The sequence below is a fragment of the Patiria miniata genome, unplaced genomic scaffold (assembly GCF_015706575.1).
Source record: "Patiria miniata isolate m_02_andy unplaced genomic scaffold, ASM1570657v1 HiC_scaffold_23, whole genome shotgun sequence".
Taxonomy (NCBI): Eukaryota; Metazoa; Echinodermata; class Asteroidea; order Valvatida; family Asterinidae; genus Patiria; species Patiria miniata.
In genome coordinates this window covers 7,416,541-7,444,307 of record NW_024037062.1, presented here as the reverse complement: position 1 = coordinate 7,444,307, position 27,767 = coordinate 7,416,541, and the positions used below count along the sequence as shown (strand labels likewise).

The window sequence follows — 27,767 nt, the reverse complement described above, 5'->3', positions numbered from 1 at the left end:
AAAAACAAATTATCCTTTAACATTTAAATGTGAAAAACTTCTATGATTATTCAGGATATGTCAAGTATGTAATTAAAATCTGAAAACTTTACAGAACTTTTAGACTAAAGTCTCTTTAAATCTCACTATTTCAACTTATCTGGATGTGTTTTCTTTTTTGGGTTACACTTTTTGTTTTGACCTATATCACATCGTATAGAAGCTATGTACAAACTTCTGTTTATTATATTAACACCATTTTCTTCCTGAAAAAAAAAAGCGTGTTGCTTTTACTTTCCTCATAATTCCCCTGATTTTGCTAACTTTATCGCACTTTTAACCTCGTGTCACTTTCTAAACTCTACTAATTTCCAGAAGTTGAACAAAGAAATTGACTGGAGCACACGTATCTACCTCGGTACTCAAGGCGTTGGTAATTATATGTCTATTTTTAAAGACAGGTAAATGAAGTTTATTAGAAATATGAGACCCTTTATAAATTAAAGGGTTTACAAGGTGCTGCGGCGCATATTGCAGCCGCTGCCAGAAACACCGGGTTAAACCCCTTCTCTTAGCGATAAGTGTTACTGGGTTCTTTAATGTGCATTACACAACACACGGGACCTACGGCTTTACGTCCCATCCGAAGGACGAAGCAATAATGGTAAAGTGCTCTGCTCAAGAGCACAAGCACCATGTTCCTCGTCAGGACTCGAACCCATGTACCACGGCACACAAGTCGAACACCGTAACCACTGGACCACAGCGCCCCATTTGGTCAACACGTTTGATCAAGGGGCGCTAGTCAGAAACCATAAATTCGCAGGTTCAAACCCTGCTCTTGTAAATATCTTTAAACGACGCTTTGCCTCACCCACATCACAGAGGTATGTGGCCTGCCGCCTTGCCTGCTTTGCAGTCTAATGCCTGCTATGTGGGCGATTGCCCACTTCGCAGGCAATCAAATCACGGACAATTGACACATGAACAAACCATGAGCACACCCATGTTTATATTACATACATGTACATGTACCTAGTGTGGAAATTCCTTTGTTTTCGTGTAGTTAAGAAAAACCTGCGAAAAAAAACCCATTTTACTCACACTGTGAAAACTCTTTCAACCCTTTTTTTTTTTACTATGATTCCCTTGAGTGTTTCTCATCATTTTGCGTCTGATAAATCTCACCCAAAAATGCCTCTAAACCTGTTTTCCAGAGAGGGGAAATCTTGTGTGGACGTGGGCAAGTCCACACATCGTATCTGAAAACTGGTTTATGTGGACATCTTTTGTTCGGAAGTCCACACAGTGAATGTAATGCCTGTACACCTTTTGCACTTTATTGTATAGCAGAAATAGCAGTAATACTGATCTGTAGTCAACCCAACTAGTAACTCCCTAGATATTTTTTCTAGGATGTAGCTTCAATCCTGTAAAATCCTCTAAATGCCTACAGATAGAAATTGCACACAGCCTCAATCCTTGAAAATGCTGTTATTTCTTGAATGTGGTCCTTGGAGGGGTGACCACTGCCTCAATCCTGCAAAATCCTCCAGCAATCACTGTCAATATTCATAAGATGGAATTTTGCGTCAGGGTGATGTAAATCAAATTAGGTTTTGCCCTTTACCGACGTATAAACACTGTATAATCAGTGTGTTACCTCCCGAGTGAAAGTTGGAAAAAATCACTCGGGTGGAACTTGAACCCACGACCTCCTGCTTTCTAGTGCAGATGTCTTACCACTCGACCACCGAGCTAACGGGATCGTTTGGCTGGTTCGAATCTGATGTACATAGCAGCGGGTACCACATTAACTATTCATAAGATGGAATTTTGCTTCGGGGTGATGTAAATCAAATTAGGTTTTGCCGTTCACCGACATATAAACACTGTATACTCAGTGTGTTACCTCCCAAGTGAAAGTTGGCGAAAAAAATCGAGTCCCACCTGAGTGATTTTTCCCAACTTTCACTCGGGAGGTAACACACTGCGTATACAGTGTTTATACGTCGGTGAAGGGCAAAACCTTATTTGATTAGAGGCAGAGCCAGTGACATCCTGGAGCAGTGCGGAGGATATCAAGCATAATCTAGGCCTAAGACTTGGACGCAGTGCATTCTCCAAAATCAACGAACACACCTTTGCCATGTAGCCTCAATCCTGCAAAATCCTCCATTTTGAAAACAAGGTTTTTGGAGGATTTGTGAAGGTTAGTGTCAATGTTCAATTCAAATTGTCCAAAGTAGACGATTCATTCATGTTACCTGCATGAGTCGAGACATGGCTTGTGGCTTGCTGACTGCGCTGAAGTCTTGGCTGGGCGTACACACCTGGATGATCTCACACCAAACAGGTTCTTTCTAGAAAGCACAAGAAGAAATAAATTAAGAACAATCATGAAGTAATTACTGGTAGCACCAAAGAAATCTGCTCGAAAAGAATCAACAAGCTGTTCCATCCTATGAAGACAATAAAGGGTGAGTATAAAAAAAACAAAAAACGAAACCCAAATATTGGGACTATTGTTTGAGTGAAGTTCTGCATGTGGCACTTTCAAAATCTAGGATATGAAAGCCCAATTAATAAGCTTTCTTTTAGTTCAAGAATCATTTAAATCACTCATATAAGTTTCAACTTACGGAATTTTAAACACAACCACCATTTTAAAGTTCTGTCCATGGATCACAAATAGGTAAGTGTTCTTTCAGCAAAACGAAAAACAGGCCAAATGGGGATGTGTTGAATTATTTCTGTTTCGCTGAAAGAATGCACACTTTTTTAGTGATCCGTGGACAAAAGTTTAAAACGGTGGTTGTGTTTAAAATTCCGTGTTTAAACTTGAAAAGTACATGAGTGATTTGAATGATTCTTGTACTAAAAAAAAAGCTGATGAATTGGGCTTTTATATCCTAGATTTTGATAGTGCTACCTGCAGAACTTCAATAGTCTCGACATTTGGGTTTCATTTTTTTTTAACTCACCCTGTATACCATGTGACATTCGTTTGCAAAATCTTGTGGTCACGTGTATGCCATCTTTCAGCAAATGGTTCTCTTTTCCAATGCATGTATATCGTTCAGTGCGTAATAAAGTGTTCACATAAACTCTTTAATGTGGGCCAAATAACATGCAAAAAGTGTTTGGGTTGCCCAGCTGTTGCCTGTCGGCATGAAGTCACAGGGCACATGGTCAATACGCCAATCCACTAAGCCCAACCCACAACACTTTGACCAATCAAAGCCGTGCTTAATGTCTGGCACGCGTGCACAAAAATCTGACATGCGTGCAGGTGCGTATGATGTTTGCGGCAGCATGCAGTGTGGCACTGAAGAGGTGCATGTATGAAGCCAACAAGCAAAGTGGTATGGCTTTACACGTTTTATTATGAATGCAATGGTAAGAATATTTTCATATTCATATGGTGACAGATGGAATGTTTCATTCCATAAGGCGCAAAGTGGCATGGCTTTACACGTTTGTGTTTGCAATGGTAAGAATATTTTCATATTCATATAGTGACAGATGGAATGTTCCATTCCATAAGGTGAAACTGAGTGGTATACAATGTTTGTGAGTGCAATGGTTAAAATAATTTCATGAGATAACCGATGACTGTTCCATTCCAAAAGGCGAAGACGACTGGAATGGGACATTTGTCTGTCACCGAATGAAATTATTCTTTCCATTGCACGAATGCAAAACATTCATTATTTGTTTTAAATAACGCCTGAATACATCCTTAATTGTCATCTGATTGGTTGACTTGTGAACTGGTACTTACATTAATGTTCTACTTTTTCAGACAAACTGGTGGTCCCTTCCAATATCCGATTTATTCAAAACTGTTCGACAAGTTCAGAACTAGCCAGCATACTCAATTTAGCTCGGTCTAAAACTATTCCACAACTAAGTTCAGAACTTTCATATCCATTATATATGTATTTTAAATACTGTTATCGATAAGTTCAGATTTTTTTGCTTCTTTGTGTTAGCTGTGTCAGCATTTGGAGTTCCGGAATTTTCTTCGGAGAACAAACGGAGATTCTCGCGTATTGTCTGCCAAACTTCTATTTTTGTGGTGTGGCCACGCCGTGCATGGGACGAAAAAAATTGATGACATGTGACCAATGACTGACCAATCAGATGATGGGGATTCATTCAGGCGTTGTATAAAATGAATTGGTCAATTGAAGCTGTACGCTGAAACTATGACAATTTGATATATAACTGAATAAGCCAAAAGGATGTGTGCTTTTTGCTTTTAAAGGGATCAATTTATGATGCAGTAATTCTTGAAAAGCAGATAAAATTGCAACCTGCTCCAAACAAACATTTTTTTACAATATATAGGGTGAGTAAAAACAGATAAAACCCTAATGGCAGGACCAATTTTGAATAAAGCTTTGCCTATAGCACTTTCAAAATCTAGGATATGAAAGCCCAGTCATTAAGCTTTCTCTCAGTACAAGAATTATTCAAATCACTCATGTACCTTTCAATTTTAAACACGGAATTTTAAACACAACCACCGTTTTAAACTTCTGTCCACGGATCACTATAAAAGTGTGCATTCTTTCAGCGAAACAGAAATAATTCAACACATCCCCATTTGACTTGTTTTTCATTTTGCTGAAAGAACACTTACCTATTTGTGATCCATGGACAGAACTTTAAAATGGTGGTTGTGTTTAAAATTCCGTAAGTTGAAACTTATATGAGTGATTTAAATGATTCTTAAACTAAAAGAAAGCCTTCTGTCCACGGATCACAAACAAGTAAGAGTTCTTTCAGCAAAATGAAAACAGTTCACATACATGTAGGGATGTGTGTGAATTGTTTTCGTTTTGCTGAAAGAACACTTACACTTTGTGATCCGTGGACAGAACTTTAAAACAGAGTTTGTGTTCAAAATTCCGTAACTTGAAAATTACATGAGTGATCTGAATGATTCTTGTGCTAAAAGAAAGCTTAATGACTAGGCTTCCATGTCCTAGATTTTAAAAGTCCAACAGGTAAAACTTCATGCAAAAATCGGTCCTGCCATTTGGGTTTCTTTTTTTGTTGTCTCGCCCTGTATAAGCAAATAACACTGCTAGGATTAATGTGAATTGTGAAATTGGGATGCGGGGAGTTGGTGGGGGGGGGGATGCTGTTGCTGCAAGCCATGTAAATATGACTTGACAGGCTCTCACCAGCTGGGAAGTTACAAATTGGACAAATTTGCCCACATATTGGTTGACAAACTGTTCGCACTCGGCCGTTGAGTGGCCTTCATATCTGCAGAACAATGATGCTTCCGTCTGCACTGTCTTCTGTTATGTCAAGGGAATTTTTAAAGTAACAGACACCATTTCCAAACATTCAAAACTAAAACGGACAAAATAAGGAGAAAAAAGACTTTTTTTTCAAATAGTGCCCCGAATTGACTGAATTTAGTTTAGTTTGCAATTGGTTACATCTATGAATGAGAGTAAAATTTCCCAAGTGACAAACTGGGGATCATGTACCACAAGAGGGCGCAATTCAAAACGTATTGAACATTTTGGAACAGAGGGTTCTCAACAAAAACCTTGCTCTGGGGTCAAGAAAATGAGGACACATTTTCGCAATTTTCTCAAAAAGTATGATATCTACTGAGCTGAAATTTAGACAGGTTGGTTTTTAATAACCTGCTTCAGATGTACATGTACTGTAGTGGTGTTCAAGGAAATCACAGCATACAGGGTGAGTAAAAAAAAAGAAAAAAAGTCGGGACCATTGTTTTAGTAACGTTCTGCATGTAGCACTTTCAAAATCTAGGATATGAAAGCCCAATTAATAAGCTTTTTTTGAGTACAAGAATCAATCAAATCACTTATGTACTTTTCAAGTTACAGAATTGTAAAACACAACCACCGTTGTGAAGTTCTGTCCACGGATCACAGAAAAGGTGCGTGTTCTTTCCGAAAAACAAAAACAATTCACACACATCCCTACGTGAATTGTTTTCGTTTTGCTGAAAAAAAAATTAAACTTTTTTTGTGATTCGTGGAGAGAACTTTAAAATAGTGCTTGTGTTTAACGTCCTGTAACTTACGTAAGTACAAGAGTGATTTAAATGATTCTTGAACGGCAAGAAAACTTGTGAAATGGGCTTTCAAATCCTAGATTTTGATAGTGCTACATGCAGAACTTCATTAACAAAAATTGGTTCTGCTATTTGGTTGGTTTTTTTTTTTTAGACTCACCCTGTACATGTGATCATCGGCCCACCAATCAGATGACGGGGATTTATTCAGCCATTTTAGGCCAAGTTCGCGCAAGGACTATAGTTGACCAATGGTTAACTAACGTTTGCCCGAACTCTGTCTAGTCGACGGTGGTTGACTACGCTAGTCGACTATTTGGAACCAGCCTACTGGGGTTGGTTGCTTCGCTGGTAACCAATAGCCGTGCGCATTCATAACACTAGCAGAGAGCCAGGATCCAGAAGTTTTGCCATGACATTTTGACCAGCGTTTGACTAGAGACGTTCGCACGTTGCTATCAGTGCGCAGGCGTAAGGTACGTCACAAATCAACCATTAGTCGACTAATGGTCCTTGCCCGAACTTGGCCGTAGTAAGCACTGCTAGGTCAATGTGATGGTGTCTGTTTGTTTGTTGTTTTTGAGCAGGGTGATGGTTTTGCTGCAAGCCATGTAAATTGGACTTGACAGACGCTCACCAGTTGGGAATTGACAAATTGGGTAAATTTGCCCACATAGTTGCCGATAAACTTTTCACACTCAGCCTGCGAGTGGTGTTCAAACAAGCAGAATAATGCCGCCTCATACTGCACATACTCCTGTTTGTTACAAAGGATTTGTTTTTCGGCACAAAAAGCTTGTAAACCAATGGCTGAATTCCAAAGCGAGAGAATTTACACTTTCTGCATGTTCTGGGGTTAAACACAACAGTGAAAACTTCAAAAGCTCCAAAAAGCTACGAATCCTATACAAAAGACGTTAAAGGTGAAGGACTTTATTAAGGACAAAAACATACCCCAAGTCGATGTTTTCTAATTGGGTTTTTAAAGAGGAAAAAAACATGATAGTCGCTCGTATTTGAAGTCTAAATATGAAGCTTTTTAACTTGAGCCACAAAAATGTGAAATGTTTATAGACGTTAAGGGTGTGCATCAGAACCGGGTACCCGAGTACCCGAACGCTGATGTCAGGAACCGGTTCCAGATTATGGGAACTTACTTAGTAACTTCTCCAACGATAAAAGGAAAAGTTTTGAATGCCATTTATGGGGAATTTTCAAAATGAACACCAGGCTACATGGAAAACCAAAACCGACTTCACATTTTGGTACATTTGAACACGCGACCGATAAGGCACACGAAGATTGCAAGTTTAGACCGTTAAGCTAGAAAGACCTTCAGACAACTTACAGGGTTTGAATTTAAGGGTTGGGTTCTTTTAGGGGTGGCCAGCGAATCTTTTTTTCCCAAAACGACATCCGTTTTCCATCTTCTGATTAGTCCATTACATGCATATCTAATGCCTTGTTCTCCACAACACAAACCCAAGATAGGCTTTACGTCTTGTGAGAAATGTTCCTTCCTCACTTTAGTTATTCAAAAGGTAAAATGAGAAGAAGTGAAAAACGGTCACTGAGATTCGAACTGGGATCACCTGATTAAAAGTCAGGACTACTTCCAACCAGTCCACGAATCAGCTGCCTATCGTCGGTGATTCAAACACCATTATTTCGTGTTATATATAACTTGTTCTCTAAAGCCCTGGACATCATGAATATGCATAACAAAGTGAGAGCGCCCTCTTTTAATATTGTCCGATCTCATTTGGGAAAAAAAATTCGCAGCCAGGAGCCCATGCACAGCACTAATGCACACCATTAATAGCCGTCAAATTGTCTTTAAATAAAAAAATTTAGGAAATCACAGAGGTTAAGAACTAGGCACATATTACTACAAATAAATAAGGTGTAATTCTTTCAGCTCTGTTTGAATTTATGAACAGTACAATTTGATCGTTCAGTTCCTTTTTGGTGATGGTAGAAATTTGGATACTAATATACCACCAACTTAGGAACTTATTTTTTGTCCAGCCAAATTTCTAAAACGTCAATTTGTGTGACACCAAATGATACAAACTTGAGAATTTTTTGCAGATACTAATTTTACCTGGAATGTGCTGTTGCCAGTGATGGTAGCCAGACCACTGAATACTTGCTTGCAGCTGGAACACAGGTCACCATTAGGCACGGGCTGGAAAAGACAAAAGATAACCGTAAGAGCAAAACCAAGCCATTAGGCTTACAGTTCGCCGATTTCAGGTAGAATAGACCATTTGCAGCTATCCCAAAAGTAACGTACCGGGGCCAAGTTCGCGCAAGGACTATAGTTGACCAATGGTTAACTAACGTTTGCCCGAACTCTGTCTAGTCGACGATGGTTGACGACGCTAGTCGACTATTTGGAACCAACCTACTGGGGTTGGTTGCTTCGCTGGTAACCGTACCAATAGCCACGCGCATTCATAACGCTATCAGAGAGCCAGGATCCAGAAGTTTTGCGATGACATTTTGACCAGCGTTTGACTAGGGACGTTCGCACGTTGCTACCAGTGCGCAGGCGTAAGGTACGTCACAAATCAACCACTAGTCGACTAATGGTCCTTGCCCGAACTTGGCCCAGATTGTTGTGAAAAAGCTTACTTTAATTGGTTTAAAGATAGTAATGACAATATTACTCCCTGTGAAATTATTCCTTCTGGCAAGCGGTCATTTTGAAGAAATCAAAAATAAAAAGGTCACTCCCAAAGATGTGTCAAGTGACACATTCTTGGACATTTTGGTGAATCCACTCCCATGCATTCTAATTTGTAGTTTGTTTGCAATTGGGCAAATCCGTGAATGGGTGACATCCGGCTGAATGAGAATCATGTCCCAAATGCTGATTTTGGGGTTGTGTCACAAGAGGGTGCAATTCAAAAAATTCGAGGGTGCAATTCAAAAAATTCGAGGTTTTTTAATTGAAATCCAGATCCAGAATATTGTTTTCTTGGAATATACAGCATTCACAGAGCTATAACTTCATCAGGTTAGTTGTTAAGCACCTGTTTTTAGATTTTGAGCACTTTTGCTGCTTCCAAAAAAAAATACATTTGTGGCCATTTCTTAGTAAATTTATAAACTATTAAACAGCCATTACTCCTTCTTCACACAACCATTTCACTGTTACTGTCTTAAAAATGTACTCCACGCTTCAACAAAATAAACTTTTACCTCTTGAATTTTCAACTTATTGTTTTGGCAAAAAAATACCTTTTTTCCCCCTTTATTTTGGGCGCGCCAGGCACCGATTTACCCTGGGCAAAACAGTAAAGTATTTCGGGAGTTGTAATTAAATTAAAATCTGTATTACTGCCCATACACAAATCTGTTTATAACAAATTACTGTCCAAATAAAGAAGTATGATTTTCTTTCATGGTGTACAACTAAAGGGTTTAGTCATTCCTCATACCTTGTTGTACGACGGGCACTGCATGAAAATGTTGCAAACTTTATCCTGAAAAAAAAAAAATATGTGTAATAATATTAATACAAATTATCAATAATGGGTCACTTGGGAGACATTCCCAATAGACCTGAGACCTAAATGTAACAACGTAATGGCTTTGTTTACATATGTGCTTTCCTATGGGAGCGAAGTCGGGACACCAGACGAAATAGGGACCGTCTACCACATAGGAAGGTGCACATGTAAACAAAGCGGGACGTCATTAGGTCTCAGGCCTATTTACTGATTGGACCACGAGTATTCGATCTAGACTATTTTAGACGGTAAAATTCTGCCTCTAAATAGGGGTTGTGACATTTGGGAGACATTAAAATGTCCGATGTCTCCCTAAAGGGCCTGTCACATTATATGCGCTCTCATAGGAGACCTTACGGCAACCAAAAATATTAAATAAATTTAACAATCGCAGCGAGGATGCACGAAAATGACAATTTTCTGTCTCAAGTGGCCAGAAAGTAGCTCAAGCTACGCTCATACTGTGCTCATCTCGCGCTTACGATGCGCTCAACTCGCTCTCTATGCACCCCTGTCAAACTCATAAGACAGATCAGAACACGGATCCTACACACAAGGATGAACGACAGTTCTGAGCTCTAGTACAAAATGCACTGAGCGGACTTGCCTTAATTGGTTGGACGCGTAATAACGGGCATTAATACCCGCGAACGTTCCAGGTGTGCCATTTTGTCGGGTTTATTTTGCATGACATCTAACGGAAATATTCATAAAACTGTAAGCAAAATCACTCTTAATGTAAGATATACCGGTACTTGTACCAAAATTGTCAAAAAATAAATACTTCAGGATATAACAGACGGTATTGTTGAGTTTTTGTCATCATAGAGGAATTATATGTATTTTCCTGGGAAATAATCGTCAAAATGTTGCACCTTTTCCGAGAACACTGTTTACCCAAATCTCGTTTATAATTAGGCTTTCATTAAAAAGTTTTAGAGAGATGTAGTCCCGAACCGATAAAACAAATGCGACATTTCATAGTTCATTTTAAAGCGAAAGATATTGTGCACGACGTTAAACATGGTTATGTAGTTATCACTTATCAGAATTCAATAATAAAGGCCAAAAACGTAGAATCATGAATATTCAAAAATATAATTAGCTGGCTTGACAGAATTAGACACCAGATCAAGTGCAGAGCCCTGCAAATTTGAAAGCCGCCGCGCGCAGAGAAGCGGTTAAGCTGTCCGGGGTCTTTGTTGACAAGTATTCATGGTAATTGCCACCTGTACGGGCCGTTATCACGGGTCTAAAGGCCCTGTCACACTGTTGCGAATAGAGCTAACGTGTGCCGACATTTTTGGAAATTTGGGTGTACGTTCGTGTAAGTTGTCGTTCGTTCGTGACACGTTTGGCATAAGTTGTATTCGTTGGCGGGTTGTAGGGGTTCGCAGAGGTGCGCTGGGGTCTAGGCAAATTTTTGAGCATGTTCAAAATTTTGAGCGGGCGACAACGTAGCGATCAATACGCTAAGTATACGTTGAGCATTCACTGTGTGAACGTTTCGCACGTTTTGGGTGTAGGTTGCTTCTTCGTCAGCTGTTCGGACATATAGGTCCAACCCAAGGATCTTTGTCATATTGCGAATGCCCAACATACATGTATACATAGAGTTTGTCTAACGAATGGCTAACGAATGTGACGAGGGGGACTTGGAGAGCGTATTTATGGGTCAGCGGAGACACGTCACGTGACCCAGGCATACGTTGGCCATCCGTTGCGTACGATCAGCGTTCGTTGGATGGACGCTTTGTGCTGTCATTCGTTACTGTGGGCACTAGTTATACGCTCAGCATTCGTTCCTCATTCGTTGGGCATTTGTCTCATACGTCAGGAATTCGCTAAAAAAACAAAATTTGGCCAAGAATTTGAGCGTATCTGGACTTAACCAAATTTTGAGAGAAAAAATAAGTACGCTAAGCATAAGTTAGCTGTATTCGCTACTATGTGACAGGGGCTTAACCAGGAGATTGGCCGAGTCGTTATTCCTTGTGTGTAGGATCTGTGCTCAGAATAATACTGCAAGAAGAAAAAGTACACAAAACTGAGGGGTGTGTTTTATTTGTACAGACTTACCGAGTGTTGGATGATGAAACTGATGACCGTAGGGCCAAACTGGTTGACAGCCTGTGTGCAAGTATCTTTGGAGTAGCCTTCCACCTGGCAATACTCGATCGCATACATAAGCGCGTATTTCTGGGAAAAGCATTGAAACATACCGAAACATAGGTAAACTAGAAGGCACTCAGAGAGCGCAAACCTCCACCAAGGCTGAACAATTCTTCGCTATATCGTCAGTACACCCAATAGAAATATTCACATATCCTCTGGACTGGCATATTTTATTGCACATTTCGAACTCCCCCATAGTATCAAATGGTTCAGTCCATTGACCTGTCGGTTTCAATGGTGTGTGCGCTATGCTCTCAGGCTGCACGCTGGATGACACGTGTCCCAATTTCATGGTCTCTACACATAGCATGTTCGCACATACATGTACAAAATGTTGGAAGAATCCTTAAGAAAAATTCCTGGATCCAGACTCAGATCTCGATCACTTCCAAAATTTAATCGATTCGTACTTGTATCAAGGACCACCCCTAAACAAAATGTCATGAAAATCCGTCCGTAACTTTTTGAGTTATCTTGTTAACAGACAAACCAACAAACAAACCAACGCCGATGAAAACATTACCTCCTTTGCAGAGGTAATTATAATAACTAGCGGGAAGCCGCGCTTCACATGGCACCCACTAGCTGGGTGGAGTCATATACTAATGTATTACATGTACTTTTGGCTAAATTTGCATTTTGACCCAAAGTGGGCATTGTAAAAATTGGTGCAGCAATTTCGCCACCTTTTTCATCATGAACGTTATGTTTTGGTTAATAGCGATACGTTTTGGAGTGTTTTGATAGCGATAATGTTGTAATATTTAACTACATGTATTCAAAGCCTACAAGAAATAAATTTGCCAAAAAACCCCAAAACAAAACACCTTAATAATTTTTAACACCCGAGAGCACTTATAAAAATGTCTTGTAATACGGCAGATAGGTGGTGGGATTGTTCATTTGACGATAAAAGCATGGAATTTGGCACACAGTCAGAGTATGTCATGAGAAAGATATTGGGCTACAGGGCCATTCCAGATTTGTCCTTTGAAAAAATATTGGTAGAATAACAAGCAACGGCAGCCATTTTGAAAATTTTGAAAATTGCTCGTTTTTCTACCAATTTTTTTTTAAAGGACAAACAAGTCAAAATATGTCAACCAATAAAACAGTGCTGGCACCAGATTTCACAGGAGTCCGAATTTCATGTGAAACTGGATAAGTGTTTAAGACCAGCCGGCCGGTCTTTATCAACCATTGAAAACTGGCCACGTGACGGGCTCTCGACCAATAGGAATGGGTAAACTGTCTTTGTATGAATGGGTTTTACATACTGCTCTGAATATTGACTCCCGACTAGTATGATCAATGAAAATAAACCAAAACCGGTTGATTAAGATAAGCTCAGGATTCTAGTTTAGTACCTGAACGGTTGCATTGCCAAAGAATGATGTCAATCCATTAAGCAAATCTCCACAGGCTTGGCACAAGGTTTCATCCGAGTCCTAAGGAAGCAAGACAAAGATTTTCTTTTGATAATGGGACACAAAAAAATAAAAACAAAACTAGACAAGCATGTAAATTGTATATGAAGAAGCAGATGGTTCCCCATTTGTCATTGTTGACTACATCGTGACTTTGGGCGTGGTCCCTGGCTACATGGCATATTTGAGCGGCTCCACAAAAAAGGGTATTAAGTCGCGTTGTGCATTATTGTGTAATGGCATGAATGGCCTGCTCAACATTGAGAGGGTGAAAATTTCGTCAAAATGTGATTTTCATTTTATGTCATGAATGACATCTTTAATACCTACATTTTCAGGTTTCTTTCACAGAAATGTTGATTTTGATGAACAAAGTGGGGAAAAAAACAACCATACCGTGTGCATCATTCTAAAGCCAGCTTTTTCAAAGCCTGTTTTCTCAGTTGTGCAATTTGAACTCCAAGGAAGTAATTAATATGCAAATACATCATATCTCCAGAACGGGAGGGGCTATGGAGTTCTATTATATACCAAATGAAAGCTTACGTTGTGGGCTTTCCAACCATTTATGAGCTCCGTGCGCAACCAAAAGAGGGCGCCCTTTCACCTAACAACGACGTTCCATGGGCAGGACATTTCGCTGGTTGACGCACACCGTTCCTTGTGTGTGACGCACGTACACCAGGGGATTTGTACTATTTACACGCAGTGGCCGCGCTTCGCGGCAAATGAATTGCAGTCAGGCAAGATGGCGTCGGTCGGTCACCCCCAACTGTACTTCCTTTGCCGGTGAGGGGGTGCTTGTGAGCAGAGCGGATATAACTCCATCTCACCTTTTTGCGACATAATACCCTTTTTTGTGGAGCCGGTCACATATACAGGTTTATGGCTTCTGACTAGCGGCCCTGGAACAGAGACATTTGCAAAATGGGGAACCGCCAACATAGGGCTGGATAGTTGGTAGAGCACCGGACGGCAATCCGGAGGTCGCAGGTTCAAACCCGCTTCAGTCAATTTCTTTGTTAAACCTTTAAATAATTTTTTTTTTTTTATGAGTCAAACGTAAAAAATAGAGCAAGCGCACGATAAAATTTGATAGTTTAATGTATGCATGTCACATCTCCAAAATGCCGGATGATTACCCTCAAATCTTTCAAATATTTCAATTTATAAACCAGCAATTTTAAATCAAAACAATTATCAAGATTGTTTCTGTGATGTCAATATTCTACAAAATAATCTTCACACCCTGTACAAAGCATTAGAGAAATAAAAAGTGTACCAGACACATACACCTTACATATAACGCCTGCCTTCACTGTGCACTTTGAACTTGAGTTTAACCACTTCGCGTTGGGATTATTTTTGCCGCAAAATTTTGATTTTCGCAATAGGCAAAATTTTCCAGCCAACTTCTGATATACAGTCAAACTCCAACAAATACTGATTCGCAAGAGTCATTTCAACATTATTTGTACCATATTTCTTGCCGAAACCTCACATGTTTCAATACTCCGGGGTGTGCACTGGAGCGTAAATTGTACAACAATAGGCCGTGCATAGTGGCCAATTCCAGATCAACACACGGTCCGCCTCCACGGACTTTGTGTGTGTGTACAAAAGGCACAAGGGATGAGTGTGTTTAGACGTCACCCGGAGGCGAGTCGAGGCAATCTTGAGGTCGTAACCGTACCGTCAGCTGTGCCTGTGTATAAAAACAGCCAGTGCGTGTTATCATGACCACGTCCTCCGACAAGAGCTGGTTAAAAATTTTACTATTTCTGCAAAGCAACTTACCTTTATGAGTTTAAGAAACAAACTCTGCTGAAGATTGAGAGTCGGAGTAGAAGTGCAGACACCCAGCTCACTGCAAATCATACCTCCATCCTGAAAATAAATATGTGTTTAATCGTCACAACTTCCACGTCTGACAAACATCAGGCTGAAATGTGGCAAGAAAGTACTGCAACTTACGACCGACTTCACGAAACTTAGAGTAGCAACATTTTAAATAATCTAAACATATTAGCAAGGATAATAACAGCATCTTCAATGGCTGTTTGTGTTTCATTTTGGTCAGTCTTGAAATAGTCGTTGAATCACCGCCACCCGAGAATTTGAAAACAATTTTGTCAGACTTTCTTCGGAAACGTGCGGCAACTCTAAAACTTCTGCCACAAGTAAAATGCAAATGCAAATTACCTGAAACACAACGCATTGATCACAAGTTGTTACTGAACACGAGTTGATAAGTTGTGAAATAACAGGCTCCACGACGATCACGATTTGCTAGTAAAATAGGTCATTTTCCGGCGCTACGCCACAACCTAAGCCACCTAAAATTATTGCGCGCAAGTTACACCATAATTTGTTGCACAAGTCGCGAACTTCTGCAATTTAAAACTAAAATGAAATCTTTTATAACTGAAATGTTGCACAGCGTGAAATGTTGTGCAACTTTCGCAATAAATTGTTGCACAAGTGGGGTTACGCCATTGCATTAAGTAATAATGATGTAGCACCTTGAGCACCAGTAATTATATTTTGGATGGTTTTGTGGGGGATACAAGAATATATTGCACGAGCTATAACAATAATGCACGAGTCGAAGACTAGTGCAATATTGTTACAGCAAGTGGAATATATTCTTTTATACAACACCTGAATAAATCCCCGTCATCTGATTGGTGGATCGTTGATCACATGTCATTGAATTATTCGTACCAACGCACGGCGCGCGCGTGGCGCGCAGCGCACAGTGCAATGGAAGTACTATTGCACTGTGAATAGTACTTCCATTGCACTGTGTCACTGCTGCTGGTGGTGGCGCTGTTTTAAATCGAGATAAATTGAATAATGATTGTTCTCAACCTGTTGAACAGTTTGCATTAATATTATTAAATATGATGAACTTGTCGAACTTTTAAACAGTTTTTAACCTGAATAAATTGGCTATTAAAAGTCAGCCAATCAGATGACAAGGCTTTATTCAGGTATTATATAAAACAAATAATGAATGTTTCACGTTCGTGCAATTGAAAGAATAATTTCATTCGGTGACAGATGAAATGTTCCATTCCACTCATTTCATGTCACCTCATGAAATTATTCTTACCATTGCACTCACAAACATTCATTATTTGTATAGTATCCCTGAAAAAAGCCATGCAATATTATTACTATTATTTATATTAGGCTGACTAGCTTGATCTGCCAGAAATAAGTTTCAGGGCACAGCCTTTATTTCTCAAATTTTGTCCAATTATCGCACAGCTCGAAGCTGCCATTGTGGCTGTTGACAACAGTGCGCGTATACCCTGCTAGAGATGCGTGCTGCGTCCGCGTGCCGCGTGCTACGCTCTGTTGACTGGTTGACCGTGACTTTCTATACTCTAGATTGTGCGGGAACCAGTGAAAATGCCCGGATGACTGCAATATCTATATGATTGCAGTCATCCGGGTACTTTACCGACATAATATTGCAGAGTACTTTTAACGAAAGCATACAATACGCTGATTTATTTTTACCACTGAAAGCCTGATACAAATAATAATGTTGGATATGTGCGCTTTATTAATACCCATTATTACTATTATAATAACACAGGCCTTTTAATTTGATAACTCCTTTTAAAATGAATAACTTTTGGATTGCTAGCGAAAACAAAAGCAATTTCAACATTTACATCAAAAACAGGACATCTTTTATAAAAGCGCACTTTTTTTCTTATAAATAATTCTAAACATCTCTCTAGATGACACCCTGACTACTCACCAGAAAGCCAACAAGATAATTCAGGACCTGTGGTACATATTGAGCAATGTCTTGGCATATGTCACCAGGCAATCCAACGTCATTACAGACCTGCAAGACTTCCTTTTGCACATATTGCTGTAAAAAGGACAAAAATATGTTTCAATAAATTATTTGAAGAAAAAGAAAACAAATGTGCCTGGGGCTTCACAGATTTTTTCCGTGCCACGCATTTTGACTTTGTAGGGTGTTTTCATAATGTTCCATTCATAACATCCATTCCGTAATAATCGATGCACAAAATGGAAACTTTTTGATGTGGGGTACAAAAATATAGATGGTGTTTTATAAAAACATTCGGAAAAAAACTCACTCTCAGATGAAATCGTGGAATATAAATGGATTATTCTAATAAAATGTTTTGTTTAAAGGTAATATACAACATTTGCAAACATAAGAAAAAAAACAACCAAATTAGTATGAAATACCTCACTTGACTGTAAGTGAATAATAGTCTCAAGCATCCTGTGAAAACTCATGGCATATGGTGTGCTGCTGGGGCGAGGTGGAATTTGCTGGTTTAAGATGCAAACAAAAATCAGCTCTTTTGGTGTCAATTTCGGACCTCTGGTTTAGGCCCAAAAAAAAGCCTTCGGTTTCTGGTATGGAGCTTGCCCCAAAAGTGGTGCGGCGACGCGGCCTTTCCCCCCCCCCCCCCCCCTCCACTTTTTTCCTTCTTCAAATGTCGGCTGATGTTGCAGATGATGACGCTTCGATCCCCTTAAAACTCTCAAAAATATCCTTCAGGGTGGAGCTTGAGGTGACCGCAGCTAGTAAGGCCATTAAGGCTTGATAATTCTGCACCCACTTACGATCTCGACCGACACGAACATTCTTCGAGAAATTTGGATAGTCAAGACAAAAATCAGAGAAAACGATAACGTCAGACCATACAGCGACATCAACATCGTGCCTGTGCTGCCAAGGCTGGTCATTAGTCTGCTCCCTTACATATTGCGCTAATTAAAAAGCGTTTACAGGTTCCAGGTACACAACCATCGCTTCCACACACACGTCTGGCTTCCACACACACAATCACAAAAATACAACACTGTCTGCAAATGGTACCCGACTATTCTGCGCAAAATATATGGGAGCCCAGAAAGGCCACATAAAGCATATACTCGGTCATAACCCATCTAAAAACCGTTAAAATTGTGCAGCAGCAGGATTCCAGTCGAACCAGTGAGTTTGGCGGTTTTGAGACATCATCTTACATTAAAAAAAAAACTTTTTAATTTTGCCGACGCACATGGCTACGGCGATGCGCGCGCATACCAAAAACTGGAACCTTTTTTTTGGCCTTATGTCCTATACATGAATGATACATACCTGCACTGAACTGTTACTGAGAAGCGCGTCAAGGTCTGAGAATATCTGTTTGCAGTCGGTACACGGGTCAGCGGTGAGTTTGGACACCTACAGAAAAAAAAACAATCCTGAATTGGTGAAGAGAAAACACGTGGGATATATATTTGTCATTTTCATTAAGCCTCTTTTTGTTTGATCAGTCACAGACCGTCAATAATCCAATTGGATCTGTCACAGGCTATACAGGGGGAGCAAAAAAAACAATGAAATATCGGGACCATTTTTTTAGTGACGTTCTGCATGTAGTACTTTCAAAATCTAGGATATGAAAGCTCAATTCATAAGCTTTCTTTAAGTATAAGAATTATTCAACTCACTCATGTACTTTTCAAGTTACGAAATTTTAAAACACTGTCTGTGTTTAACACTTGCTGGATCGAGCACCTTTAATGTTTACTATCCAATGACTGTATGGAATGTGGTTTCTACAAAATGTAATTTGAGCCACCCGACCCTCACAACCAGCCCATTCACCCCTGATTAACCTCTGGCATGTCTGGAGTATCTCTCAGGCCCCAAACAGCCGTTAAAACCACAGACATAACCCCATTTGACATTCCATTTTGGTCACAGGGGTGATCGAAATAATCCCAATGTATATAGTGCATTTGTACACAAGCCTATGTAAATGTGCACAAGCACACAGGGTTTTCCCGCCAATTTTCAACCCCTCCAGTATGATCACAAGACTGACACCCCCTCTGAAGGATGTAGTATGGTCCATACTACGATCTGGTGATAGATGGCCCCGGGTGTGTTTACCACGTGGCCAGGACAATATAAAACATAAAAATGTGTAGAGTCAATATTCCCTCCTGAATCCAGGTAAGGTTAAAAGGTAAGTGTTCTTTCAGCAAAACGAAAACAATCCACATAGGGATGGTTGTGAATTGTTCTCATTTTGCTGAAAGACCTTTTACTTTTTTGTTGTGCTCCTTGGACAGAAGTATAAAATGGTGGTTGTGTTTATAATTCCGTAACTTGAAAAGTACACAAGTGATTTGAATGATTCTTGTACTAAAAGAAAGCTTATGAATCGGGCTTTCATATCCTAGATTTTCAAAGTGCTACATGCAGAACTTCACTAAAAAAAAATAATCCTGACATTTGGGTTTTTTTAACTCACCCTGTACACTTCCTTTCATAGTGCTGGAATTTGCCCATATGAACATATACATGTATGTGTGTCTCAATTTTGTTCATCAAAATGTTGGTTTATTTCTACAAAGCAATACCTTTATGAGTTTCATAAACAGTTGCTTAGGATTGAAAGTTCCAGCATGTCCAGTTGAAGAGCAGACACCCAGCTCACTGCAAAGCATATCACCATCCTGTAAAAACACAAACATTTTCTTTCAAAATAATGTGTCGTGAGTTTCTAAAACCATTGAAAATATCAGACGGATTCATCATCCAACAAAAATCCGGCTCAAAATTGTTAAAAGACAGTTGCAACCAGTTTCTATAATTCTAAATGAACTTCATTTTTCTGTTAACCGTTCTACATTTACTGGACTTGTGGTGTCCTTGTGGTGTCCTTGTGGTGGACTTGTGGTGGACTTGTGGTGGACTTGTGATGGACTTGTAGTGGACTTGTGATGGACTTGTGGTGGACTTGTGATGGACTTGTGGTGGACTTGTGGTGGACTTGTGGTGGACTTGTGTTGGACTTGTGGTAGACTTGTAGTGGACTTGTGATGGACTTGTGGTGGACTTGTGTTGGACTTGAGGTGTCCTTGTGGTGTCCTTGTGGTGGACTTGTAGTGGACTTGTGATGGACTTGTAGTGGACTTGTGTTGGACTTGAGGTGTCCTTGTGGTGTCCTTGTGGTGGACTTGTAGTGGACTTGTGGTGGACTTGTGATGGACTTGTGGTGGACTTGTGGTGGACATGTGGTGGACTTGTGATGGACTTGTAGTGGACTTGTGATGGACTTGTGGTGGACTTGTGATGGACTTGTGGTGGACTTGTGGTGGACTTGTGGTGGACTTGTGTTGGACTTGTAGTGGACGTGTGATGGACTTGTGGTGGACTTGTGTTGGACTTGAGGTGTCCTTGTGGTGTCCTTGTGGTGGACTTGTAGTGGACTTGTAGTGGACTTGTGATGGACTTGTGGTGGACTTGTGTTGGACTTGAGGTGTCCTTGTGGTGTCCTTGTGGTGGACTTGTAGTGGACTTGTGGTGGACTTGTGATGGACTTGTGGTGGACTTGTGGTGGACATGTGGTGGACTTGTGGTGGACTTGTGGTGGACTTGTGGTGGACATGTTGTGGACTTGTGATGGACTTGAGGTGGACTTGTGGTGGACTTGTGATGGACTTGAGGTGGACTTGTGATGGACTTGTGGTGGACTTGAGGTGGACTTGTGATGGACTTGTGGTGGACTTGTGATGGACTTGTGGTGGACTTGTGGTGGACTTGTGGTGGACTTGTGGTGGACTTGTGGTAGACTTGTGATGGACTTGTGATGGGATTGTGGTGGACTTGTGGTGGACTTGAGGTGGACTTGTGATGGACTTGTGGTGGACTTGTGGTGGACTGGTGGTGGACTTGTGGCGGACTTGTGGCGGACTTGTGGCGGACTTGTGGTGGACTTGTGGTGTACTTGTGGTGGACTTGTGGTGGACTTGTGGTGGACTTGTGGTGGACTTGTGATAGACTTGAGGTGGACTTGTGGTGGACTTGTGATGGACTTGAGGTGGACTTGTGATGGACTTGTGGTTGACTTGTGGTGGACTTGTGGTAGACTTGTGGTGGACTTGTGGTGGACTTGTGGTGGACTTGTGGTGGATTTGTGGTGGATTTGTGGTGGACTTGTGGTGGACTTGTGGTGGATTTGTGGTGGACTTGTGGTGGACTTGTGGTGGATTTGTGGTGGACTTGTGGTGGACTTGTGCTGGACTTGTGGTGGACTTGTGGTGGGCTTGTGGTGGACTTGTGGTGAACTTGTGATGGACTGGTGGTGGACTTGTGATGGACTTGTGATGTATTACACTACAACACTGGTCTAATGTGTTTCAGACTAAAAAGTTTAATTTCATTGACAAACAAGTCAGGATATATGCTGATGACTCTACTTACGAGAAGGGTCGCAATGTACTTCATGAACACTGGTGTGTATTTGTCCAGTTCTTGGCAGACATCATTAGGGAACAGTCCCAACTTTAAACAATACTGTAAGACTTCCTGTTGCATAAATGACTGTGAAAAGAACAAAAATATATTTATAAAAAAAATTTGAAGAAAAACATGGGATTTCAACAACAAACATTTGTGACCTGCCATAGCATAATGAGGAATAATTCCCATCTTTGACTTTTCAAGCTATATACACGTACATCATGGTACCAAATCTATTTCTGCAGCTGAATTTATTCCAAAGATATGCCTCAGGAACTTCAACATTGTCCCGCCAATCTTTGCCAACCTCATTTTAAGAAAAATGGCTATGGAAAAAAAAAGATACCGCTACACATTGTGCCGGCAACGGAAGCGATACACGTTATTAATTTTTCCACTTTTTGGGGTATTTTTCCCCCAACAAAAATGCATAGTGTGAATCTTGGATACCTTTACTACTCAAAAATACAAAACAACCAATATCAATTTTGACATTGATTTTTTTCTAGTATATCTGACTTCAGGCGTTGATAACTCAAAAAAGGTTTTGGGGGATATTCCTCATTTTGTCTCAGTAGGTCACATTTTCCTCTGCATATTCAATCCCCTAATACCTTTTTTAATAACACCGCAGCATGTATTTCTTTTTTTTTTAATTTCCACGCCACACATTTTGACTTCGTAGATTGTCAGACACACCCATTCCATAAAACTCCGATGTAGCATTTGCACAAAATGGAACCTTTTGATGTGGGGTGCAAAAAACTAAATGGCGTACAGTAAAACATATATTGAGTAGCTCAGAGTGGAATGGGAGGAATATTATCGCAAGGTAAAATCTGGACTTTTCCAATTCACGAGGCGAAGCTGAGTGAATTGGAAAAGTCCAGATTTTACCGAGCGATAATATTCCTCTCATTTCACAATTTAAAGCCACTCAATATTTGTTTTATATAGCTGACATAGAGATCCTTGTCATTTGATATATTTGAACTTTTATTTCAATACAAAATTGGTGGAAAATGTATTTCTCTCTTCCAAACCACCCCTTCACGAAATTTTATGAACCCAACTCTGTAGCGCTGGCTCTTTGGAACGATACGCGCACACCAGCATGCATTTGCACACAAATACCGCGTCATTGAACAAGGATGATCCTAACTGTTGCATAGTATTTCCCATTCCCCATGGGTGAATGGGACTTTTTGAGCCCCGGCGTGAATGGGAGCAATAATGAATGTCACGTGATGCGAGCTCCACCAAACAAATGACAAGGATCTGTATGTGGGTTATATAATACAAAATGAACTCCCTCTCAGATTGAATCGTGGAACATTAATTATTCTTATAATTAAAAACATTAAAAACGTTAAATAAAAAACGTTATAAAACATTTTGTTAAACTGAGCTAAAACTTTGCTTTTTTTTAAGCGTATGAAAGTTTCCATAAGCTCCAGTTGTTGTTTTTTTAGACACCCTGTATATATGATACGTGTACGTACAGACACTTCCGCACTGTTACTCAGAAGATCATCAATGTCCGAGAATATCTGCTTGCAGTCGGTGCACGGGGCAGCTTGGAGGTTGGATACCTACATGTACATAAAAAAATATGCAAATCTTTAACCCTAACCTTCCCAAATCCTCTGTGGCTGATTTTGGAGGATGCACTGTGTCAAGATCTTGGGGCTGGACCTTGTGTTGTTTTTGGAGGATGTACTGTGTCAAGGTCTTGGGCCAGATCTTGTGTTCTTTATGCTCAGCTGTGCAGAAATTTAGGCCTAGATTTAGGTGAAATCCTCCGCACTGCACCAGGATGTCACTGGCTCTGCCTCAACATATTGACAGTGATTGCTGGAGCATTTTGCACAATTGCGGCCGTATGCAATTTTTACATGGGGCATTTAGAGGATTTTGCAGGATTGGGTTGCATCCTGGCAAAAATGCCTAGGGAGTTAGGGTTAATTTGTGAAGGGAAAACACATGGTAGAATGCTTAATTCTACATTTGACATTTTCATTAACCCTCCTTTGACCAAAAAGTCAATCCTGTTCCCCTGCCATGTCTTGTACACAGGCTAGTCACCTACAGTCAGATCATACATTTCCTGTAGGCACTGTGACAATCAAATTCCATCAACAGACAAAAGCGAATGATTGGTAGGCACAACTGGCTTATCAGTCGCAAAACTTTTACTCACTTTCTTCAGGAAATTGAAGCGGGTGATGCTTGAGCAGACACCCAGTTCACTGCAGAGCATGTCGCCATTCTGAAAAGGAAAGAAAAGTCAGAGATTAAACTGGCCAAGGCAAAAAAAATCTGAAATTGGACCTTGGATCTGAGCTGCCAAAGCGTCATGCAGTGCAGAGCAGTGCAGCACATCAACGTGGGACCCAGTGAATTTTTCCATGTCATAGGTCAGTATTTAACCTTTTCTCCAGCTGGAAAAAGATCTGATCAGGTGTGTTTCTGACACAGAATCACTCTTTTCACAGGTGGTAAAATAGATTAAAACTGCTACATTCGTGAAAATGTTACGAACTGTTTTCATTGACTTACCATGGACTTTTGGGGGAAAATTATAATGAAAAAAAAATTGTGAAAAAATTGTTAAATAATCATTTTTGTGGGATTGTTAAAAAATCTGAAATTTCAGTGGAAAAGTAAAAAAAAAAATCTGATTTCAGATTAAAATCTGAAAAGTTTCATCTCTGAAAAGTATCATAACCAAAATCATGGGCCTCAAAATAAATGTTTTTTTTCTCCTTGTTCTTAACCCTCTTCTGCTCTTTTTGATATTTCAGTAAGAATGCGAGTATGAGTATTCTAGAAACTACTCGAGTACGAGTATTGCAACACTACAGTATGCCCCCAAAAATACACAAAGTAAAACTTGCTTACCCCCTGACGTGGCGAATTTGACCCCATAGATTCTTTGAACGGATTGAGCAATTTCAGTAATGTTTCCATCTAAAAGTAGCTTATGACATTGGCTTTCCAGTCATTTTTATTTTTGGTGCTACATTTTTAAAAAATATATGCAATATCATTTTTGGGGTTTTGGGTTCCGTTTTTTTTGACTCACCCTGTATGCAATTTCAGCTAAAACTTTTGCACTGGCAAGACTCAAAAGAGGCCAAAAATCAAACTGCGCCATGTTAGGGGCTGCACCTTGTTAGGGGACATCAATGATAATTAATCTTGGGAATCATTGGCTTGGAAGCGACTGTGTAACGCCCGGCCGAGCAGACAGAAAGGCATAAACTCACCAGGAGTCCAATGATGTACTGGAAGACCTCCGGGCCATACTGATTCACATACATCTTACAGAGGTCCGCCGGCGCCCCAGCCTGCTCACAAACTTCAATCACCTCCTTGAAGACATATTGCTGCAAAACAAAAACAAAACCATCATAATTAATTAATCAATTCAATTTGGGTTTTTTTTTTAACTTGTATTTTTTATTTCAACCCCCAAAAATTTGCAACCCTCTGAAAAAAAAAGTTTTTTTATTCAGGACCAAATGGACAGATCTGCCTTGCGAACAGACTGGCTCCTGGTCTGTATGTTATCAAAACTGATCGTGAGGCTGGAACCAGCCTATCCCGCAAGAATGGAATTATTGTAGTGGTAAGAAATCCAGACTGTCATTCATTTTTTTTAATCTCTTAATGAATATGTATTAACATTGCAAATGACAAATAGATCATGAATATTCATTACTCTTGTCAACAAGTTATGTCATGGATCTGTGCCTGCAGAGAACTGTTAATACTAAGCTCATCAATAACTGACAAAATCTGCTTCAATCAGTGCATACATCTCTTAATGAAATATTCAGTAACACTGTAAAATGACAAATAGTCATGAATATTCATTACTCTTGTCAAGTAGGTATAGGTCATGGATCTGTACCAGCACAAAACAGTTAAAAAGGTCATCAAGGTCTGAGAAATCTGCTTCAATCTGTGCATGTACACGTTTGTATTCACTTTTCCTCCTTATGATTATTCTTTAATCTCACTATCAATGACAACTAAGACATGAATATTCATTGCTCTGGTCAAATACAGATAAATCATGGATATACCTGCACAGAGCTGTTACTTACATATTGTAGGTCATCAATATCTCAGAAAATCTGCTTCAATCAGGGCATGTTTATTCATTTTTGCTCTTACTGAATATTCATTAACCATCATAAATGACCAATAGGTCATGAATATTCATTACCTTAGTCACATAGCTATAGGTCATGGATCTGTTCCTGCACAAAACTGTTACGAGGTCACACAGGTCTGAGAAATCTGCTTCAATCAGTTCATGTAATATTCATTTTTCCTCTTAACCACTTTGTGCCGGGATAATTTTTGCAGAAACTTTCAATATTCGCATAAGGCAAAATTTTCCAGCCAACTTCTGATATACAGCCTAACGTCACAAATGCTGATTCGCAAGAGTCATTTCAACAGTATTTGTACGATATTTCTTGTTTCAATACTTCGGGGTGTGCACTGGAGCGTAAATTGTACAACAATAGGCCGTGCACAACGGGCAATTCAAGATCAACACACGGCCCACCTCCACAGACTTTGTGTGCGAGTACAAAAGGCACGAGGGATTAGCGTGCTTAGACGTCACCCAGAGGCGAGGCGAGGCACGCTTGATGTTTTAACCTGTCGGCCATATCCGTGCCTGTGTATAAAAACAGCTAGTGCATCCTCTGACGCAAACTGGTTAATGAATATTCGTTTATCTTATTATCACGAAATATTAAGTGATGAATATTCATTAATCTTGTCATATTGTTCATGGACATGTACCTGCACTGATTTGTTACTGAGAAGATCATCGAGGTCCGAGAAAATCTGCTTGCATTCGGCGCATACGTCAGGGTCAAGTACGGTTACCTAAATAAAAAAAACAAACAATGCCACCGTTAATATGTCAAGTGCAACTATAGGGTACATTATCCTAAAAAAAAATTCTGTCAATTGCAAAAGTAACATTGTTGGGCTGGACTATAGCCTCTAAAGTCGCAATGAGCTCAATAAATAATTATGTTTACAACTTCAAAGTAAGTCGATTTTTGAGTCCATTCAATCTTTTACCCTGTCCGGCCACGGGCCACCGTATTTGTCCGTTTCGTAGAATGAAATATGCATGCGTGTGATGCATTTCCACCACTGACTCTGCTCCACCAGCAGGGTCTGCCGTGGCTGAAACCAGGCGAGCCCCGAGAATGAGGTCAGAGCTAATGGAACGGCATGGGGATTTGAACCCAAGTAGACCTGGGTGAGCTAATCAAACGCACCCATTATGAGCATGAAAGATATTTAAATCGCAAAATTTAATTTATGCATGACTAAATCTCATTGTTGAGGGCTAATACATCTCTTTACACTTCAAAATGACATTTTCTAAAGGGGCGAGAAGAGTTCAATCCTTTTTTTAATGGGAAGCAAAGGCAAAAACTTTTTTCTCCTCGACTTTTTTCTCCTCACAAATTATCAATTTGTATGTTTTGTTTTAACCCCCCAAAAAACACTCCACATTTTCCCCCCGATTTTGGACGTCTGCATCCCTCTGAAAAAGAGACCGTCCTACCGGTAATTCAAATAACTGGAATTTTGTAAAGAAATCATTCAATGACTGAATTTTTTCGTTCAATGTCTCATCCAAAAGGAAATAACTTAAACACTGCTAGGAAAACAGCAACTGAAAAAACAAACAAATCTATTTTTCGAGTTGAAACTCGATATTCATCATTTGTTCATGTAGCAAAGAGAATGCATCTCTCAACAGTGCAGCTTTTAATATTGATTCCGATTCTAAACACAACCTACAATAAAGAAACCCAACATGAATGTCAATTCACTTTCAGTATTGACGTGTTTGAAAAACATTTCCTTATAAAATGTAAGTGTACAAAGTTTAAAATAATAACAAATGTCAAACTGTTTGTGTTGAAATCTTTGTTACGGTTTTACTTAGTGTCACATCTGGTTTCAAAAATGCAAAGTGAAAGTAGTTGCAATGTGTTTTATTTAAAACAATGGCTTTAAATAGTAAACACTAAAGGGGGCTAAAAAATATAGTAGAATGGAAGAATATATCTGTTTGAGTAGCAAGCAAAACCTTTGTTGGAACAAATCCAATCATCAAAGTTATCGGTATGCAAAACACTTTTGGTTTCTTTGATGTGTGAGGCTGCATGTGAGTTGAAATTTAACTTTGATCAGACAAGTTGGAAATTACTTTTTTTTTGAGAAAAGTGGGGCAACAAATTATT

The 27,767-nt window shown here is 39.8% G+C and overlaps 1 protein-coding gene across 9 annotated transcripts in view; it reads right to left on the bottom strand.

Moving 5' to 3' along the window:
• LOC119731463 overlaps positions 1 to 27,767 on the bottom strand; it is a 111,830-nt gene that overhangs the window by 73,262 nt on the left and 10,801 nt on the right. For 8 of the 9 annotated variants that reach the window (XM_038204631.1, XM_038204632.1, XM_038204637.1 and 5 more), the window contains exons 6-20: positions 26,299 to 26,385; positions 24,744 to 24,863; positions 23,675 to 23,743; positions 22,977 to 23,066; positions 21,436 to 21,555; positions 19,590 to 19,685; positions 18,316 to 18,402; positions 16,945 to 17,061; positions 14,967 to 15,056; positions 13,110 to 13,190; positions 11,647 to 11,766; positions 9,496 to 9,540; positions 8,154 to 8,237; positions 5,175 to 5,294; positions 2,247 to 2,342 (exon numbers count right to left, since the gene is read on the bottom strand). In XM_038204631.1, coding sequence (XP_038060559.1) covers positions 2,247 to 2,342; positions 5,175 to 5,294; positions 8,154 to 8,237; positions 9,496 to 9,540; positions 11,647 to 11,766; positions 13,110 to 13,190; positions 14,967 to 15,056; positions 16,945 to 17,061; positions 18,316 to 18,402; positions 19,590 to 19,685; positions 21,436 to 21,555; positions 22,977 to 23,066; positions 23,675 to 23,743; positions 24,744 to 24,863; positions 26,299 to 26,385 — 1,422 coding nt within the window. The remainder of the gene's footprint in view (positions 1 to 2,246; positions 2,343 to 5,174; positions 5,295 to 8,153; positions 8,238 to 9,495; positions 9,541 to 11,646; positions 11,767 to 13,109; positions 13,191 to 14,966; positions 15,057 to 16,944; positions 17,062 to 18,315; positions 18,403 to 19,589; positions 19,686 to 21,435; positions 21,556 to 22,976; positions 23,067 to 23,674; positions 23,744 to 24,743; positions 24,864 to 26,298; positions 26,386 to 27,767) is intronic. The other variant, XM_038204635.1, reaches the window with a different exon arrangement.